This window comes from Camellia sinensis, chromosome 10 (genome assembly GCF_055761805.1).
Source record: "Camellia sinensis isolate YWXY chromosome 10, ASM5576180v1, whole genome shotgun sequence".
NCBI lineage: Eukaryota > Viridiplantae > Streptophyta > Magnoliopsida > Ericales > Theaceae > Camellia > Camellia sinensis.
Window position 1 is genome coordinate 63,090,696 of NC_138970.1, and position 5,904 is coordinate 63,096,599.

General features: G+C 31.5%; 1 protein-coding gene across 1 annotated transcript; it reads left to right on the forward strand.

The window, feature by feature from the left end:
- The first annotated feature begins 3,501 nt into the window (after positions 1 to 3,501).
- Positions 3,502 to 4,868, forward strand: LOC114266048 (protamine P1 family protein). The gene has a single exon (XM_028206942.2). The coding sequence runs from the start codon at positions 3,798 to 3,800 to the stop codon at positions 4,725 to 4,727; it is 930 nt and encodes a 309-aa protein (XP_028062743.2). The 5' UTR covers positions 3,502 to 3,797; the 3' UTR covers positions 4,728 to 4,868.
- The last annotated feature ends 1,036 nt before the right edge of the window (positions 4,869 to 5,904 follow it).

Sequence of the window (5,904 nt, forward strand, 5' to 3'; positions counted from 1 at the left end):
TTTAATTATAAAGTGTATGGGTATGTAACATATATATTTTCCTATTGATAGTTTGGTACAATACTTGGAAAGAGTTCCAAGAAAGTTTTGTGATGGGTAAAGCCAAACAGAACCCTACAACCTCGAAATAGAAAATAGACTCACTTATCAGTCCGATTTACAAGTCCGTGCAATGATTAAAAAATAAATATTTATGTTTAGTTTGAATTTTTTGAATTAAGTGTTTTGAAAATTGAATTTTTTATTTTTTGTATTTTATTTTTTATTTTTAGTGAATATTTTTAAAATTTTAAGTATTTTTTATTTTTATTTTTTTAGATGTACTTTATTCAGATGATTTAAAAAGTAAAAAATTTGTGAAAAAATATTTTAAAAATTTTATAAATACATAAAATAAAAAAATATACTGAATTTTAATATTTTTTTTAATATTTTTGGTATTTAAAAAATTCACAAAAATTATACTTTTTATGTGTATTTATGTTAGGTGTGTTTAAAAATTAAAAAAAATGCTTAAATTATTAAAAAATTTCATTAAAAACAAAAAAAATACGAAAAATAAGAAAATAGAATTTTCTAAAAAGTATTTTTGGAAAATCATATTTTTTCAAAATAGCAAAGAAAAAAAGAAAAAAAAATGAAGCTATTTAACATAGAGTTTTTTTTTATAATTTTCTAAAAAAAAGAGAACTATTTAGAAAATTGACTCACTTTTCAAACTATTTAGAAAATTAAACTGCTTTTTGAAATTGAAATTGCATTTTTAACATGCAATTTTACCTTGAAATCGCAAGTTGAAAATGCAATTTATTATGACATGGTGAAATTGCATGTTCAACATGCGATTTCAAAGTGAAATTGCATGTTTAAAATGCAATTTCAATTTTAAAATCCCATTTTTAAAATGCGATTTCAAAAGTAGGTTAATTTCTCAAATAATTTAAAAAGTGAATCAATTCTCTAAATAGTTTTTTTTTAGAATATTAAAAAAAAAAAAAACTCATTTAACATAAGTTTATTTTATTATTTTATTTCAAATCTGTAAGTGCTTGTGCAACTCATATTTAGGATAAATTGCACTTATCTACTTTTGAGGTGTGAAAAAATAATATTAGTCTTGTATTTTAATATAATTATATTAATTTCTCTTCACATACATACGCATAATTATTTTAATTTCTCGATAACTTATTTAATTTATTACATTTGTGTCTAAAAAAATAACGAAAAGTGTGTTTTAAAAATAAATTATCTTTTTTTTTTAATGACAAACACAATAGATTGAATATGTTACGATTATAAAATTAACTTAATTTTGTATATGGATAATTTACAAAGGACTTTATAAAATACATAATTCAGATCATTGAAATGAGACTCATAGTGCACCCCTCGAGTCTGGATAGCAACCTCCAACCCAATTCATTTAATAAATAGTGAAATTTATTTATCATATTACGGAAAATAAAAAAATAAAAAAATAAAAAAATACTTAAGAAATGAAAATTTTTATGAGAGGCATATTAAAAAAACCCTAGCTGCTGGATCTCTTTTTTAACTCTTTACGAGGAGAGGGTGATGCTTTTAACCTTCTTGTTCCCCTATTTCTTCTCCCTCAATTTTTTTTTGGTTCTTCACTATAATAGCCATTACCGCTCCTCTTATTTTCATTATTGGTTTACTGTCAAAGAAGCTTTTAAATCTACACATTGATTTGATTCATGACCAAGATCAGACACCGTTAATCGCGCTTTTATACGTTAGGCGATTTCAAATCCATAATGTTTTATTTTGTAATAAAGAGGTAGAAATTAAGGTACCATAACTACTGGTTACGACGATGAAAGTATCATAAAGATAACTTATAATGTTTGTTTGGTGATGATTATTTTGATTTTTGATTTCGTTTTTATCTTTTTGTGTAGGCTCCTTTCTTTTATGGACATTTTGTCCATCTTGAGCAGACGTTTTTTTCCTCCCTATGTGAGATTGGGAGTAGGTGTTGTGACAGCACTCGTGCTGTCACACTCTGTGAGGTTTGTTCCGATTATATTTTTATAATTTGGGCGGTTCATAATATTCGTTGAGTATATTATCCATATAAAAAAATAAAATTAATCAAACAAGTATATAACCCCATGATGAAACCGAATAATAACTAAAAAAAAATTATTAAAATTATACTAACTATTTGTTTTTCTAAACATAAATGTGGTTTTATTGTAGGTTACAGATGTTAGTTTTTTCATAAATGATCTATTAAATGAACTATACATTATGAATGGTTCGGATGTTAAAATAAATTCAATACATGCTTTCATGGGCTCACAACACGGTGCTATGTCTATAAGGTACAACACCAATCTCATTCCCTCTATGTGGAGACTCGCATTCTCCCGAGAGGTTTTCTTTATATTGTGTACACTAATATACTTTATTAAATAAATTATTATCGGATGTGCAATATATTAAGAGAATGTTTGAGATGATTTAAATAAATATACTCTTAACTTTTTACAAAAAAAATGTCCAAAAAAATAGATAGTGATGTGACTTAAAAAAGATAAAATGATTAATCATAAAAAAAAAAAAAACACTTTTGTAGGATGCCAAATAGTGCATAAGTTTTATATTTTTTTTTATAAATTAAAAATAGGAAGAACTATATGCATGTGGGAGAATGAAAAAAAAAATTATTAACATATGAGAGTGCAAGTGTGTCTATGGTGAGATGTAAATGAAAGACTGTGATTTGCACCCCTCATGCATGGGTAATTTATTTTTCCTTCTCCTACTCACATGTAATTCTCCCATGAAAAATAAATATGAATATATAGTCGCACTCAAAAAAAAATAAAAGAAGTGAAAACATATTTAGTAGTCAAGGGAAATTCTATTGAGTGTGGGGTGGTTGCTGTGTGGGGGATACATCGGTCATTATTGTGCAGCAAAATGCGTCTATTTTGTGCCCATTTTGATAATCCGAACTGTTGTAGAATACATCAAGTAAAACATACCTGCAAAAAATCAAGTTAATCGAATATCGTTAATCCTTTCATCCACTCACATCTGTATTCATTTTAATACTTTAAATCACAATTATTATTTATTTTTATAGATACAAATGTGAGTGGATGAATCGATAAACGATATCCAATTAACTTGATTTTTGCAAGTATATTCTCCTGATATATTCTAAAATGTGAACGGTTAGGATTATCGAAATAAACCCTCTAAATAGGCCCATTTTGCTACATAACAGTGACTGTTGTGCTCTACGCAATAGCTACTCAAAGGCACAACGGCCACTCCAAATCCAATTCTAATATACACTCCCCATTCAAAGAATGTATTATATTTACATTTAATTATATCATTTTCTTTTTTAGTTATGGTTCATTTTTTTTCCTTAATTATGCAATTATTTTAGTTATAATTCATAATTTTTTTAATTATATATTATATTATATTTAATTATAACATTTTTTTCAACTATAATTTAAACAATTGAAATTATATTATTATTTTTAAATATAAAAATGCATACGGTGTATACACAGTAAGTAGTGTTTCCCACCAGTCAAAATATTCCGGAACAGCAAGAAACCCAAGAAATATAAACAGGGAGAGAAAGAAAGAGAAGAGAAAGTCACAAAGGGTGTGTAATTTATCTCCTCAAAATATCAAGTAACACGACCAGACCAGACCAGACCAGACCAGAGAGATAAAAGAGAAGAGAAACTGATACAGGTACAGCTTCTACACACAAACACACACACATATATAGATATAGAGATATGATGATTTCGACAAAACCCATATCGAGTCCGAGCAGGACAGAGAAGTTTCCACCGCCATTGATGATGAAATTTCTGAGAACTAATCCGGGAAGCAGAAGCAGAGGAAGGTCTCGGTCGAGCCCAATGTTCATCCGCAAGAAGAACACAACAGTGATTGAATCCCAACAAGAACCTTCTTCCCCTAAAGTCACTTGCATCGGCCAAGTCCGAGTCCGCCGCTCTTCCAACAAACCCTGCTCCAACAGAGCTCCCTGTTCCTGTTTGTGGCTCCGAAACACTCTGTTCTCTCACCATTTCCTCAAAAAACTCCAACCCAAATCGTTTCGTCCTTTTCGGAAGAAATGGGATTTGGTTTTCCGATTTGGGTGTTGCAGAACTGGCGAAATCGGAGACCAATCGAATCGAAAAAGTAAGAACATAGAAGATGAAAGAGATGATGAAGACGAATTGGAAGCTCATGTAAAAGTAGCAGCTCTCAATTCATCTTCGCCGCCCAAAAACGCATTGTTGTTGACTAGATGTAGATCTGCACCGTACAGATCTTCGTCGCTAGCGAGCCAATTTTGGGGTTCGCCATTGGAGGCAGCATCGGAAACAGAGGAAGGTTGTGAAGAAAACAGAGCACTGCAGCACCTGCAGCAGATGGAAAACAGAGAGGAATCGGAGAGTGAAGTGAATTGTGGAGAATCAGAAGGAAAATTGAGATTTTCTCGGGAAAATGAAGGGTCAATCAATGGGAAATTCAAAGAAGAAAGTGATATTGGGGAAATGGAAACAGGAGGAGCTGTGATACTGCTGAGAAGGTGCAAATCGGAACCAGCGAGAAGAGGAGAGAGGCTCAATCTGGAGGCCAGCTTCTGGAGACACAGAAGGTTGGGTTTTGCTGAGCCTTGTTCACCCTATGCTTGTGATAAATTAATTAATTAATTGATTGATATTATTATTATTATTTTTTGGGTTAATGTTATGTTTTGGTGACACCAATATATTGATATAAAACATACATGTGACGCATTAATTCAATCCATGGATATACCACACATGATAATGGCCATATATTTGGTATAATTTATTAAGTTGTTCATGTATGTATATAATTTGAAAATGGGTATGGCTTCTTTGAAAATTTATGTTGGAATTTTTATGGGTACGATGACAGTATTCGATGTTGTTTGTACATCCACAATTTATGAAATAAAAATAATTTATATAAATTAAAAAAAAAAATTAATTATTGAAAAGTAAGAAAATTGGTGCTTTCAACTTCTGTGATTAGTACCTTCCAACTAATGCGACAATAATCACATTTCATTTGTTATAATTGTATTAGTTGAATGTGTCTCCTTTATTCATGTATGTTATTAATTAGTAGTTGACTCGTGTAATGTACTTGTTATGTTTTTTTTAAAAAATAGGGAGTTTTTTTGATAAATTTATTTTTTAAGAGTTTTATTCCATCCAACCCATATTCTTTTTGACTATTCCATTAGGTTCTATTTGAGATAAGAAGATCAAAATACCATTTTCATCTACTTATGTTTCATTTAGTTTACATTATTTTCTTATGTTTCAATAAGTCATATGGTTGATATAATTACCAAAATACCCTTAATGTGAATGTTCACACCGTCAATATGAATGTTCATATCGTCAATGTGTAGGGGCCTGGTCCATGTCGATCCTCGTGGGTGCCTGAAAAAATTCGAGTAGGGCCGGGACGGGCCCGGCCCGTTGACAATGTGAATATTCACATTGACATGTTAACATTCACATTAATAGGCGTGTAAAATTGGCCCGCGTCCCGTGGCGGCGCGGAACTCGCCCGCGGCCCATGGACGGCCCGGGGCGAGCCCGGTCCAGCCCGTTGACAATGTGAATATTCACATTGACTTGTTAACATTCACATTGATAAGAGTACAAAATTAGCCCGCGGCTCATGGGCAGCAAAAAACCCGCCCGCGGCCCGGGGGGCCCGGCCCGTTGATAATGTGAATATTCACATTGACATGTTAACATTTACATTGATAGGAGTGTAAAATTAGCCCGCGTCTCGTGGCTGCCCGAAACCCACCCACGGCCCTTGGGTGGCCCGGGCGGGCCCGGC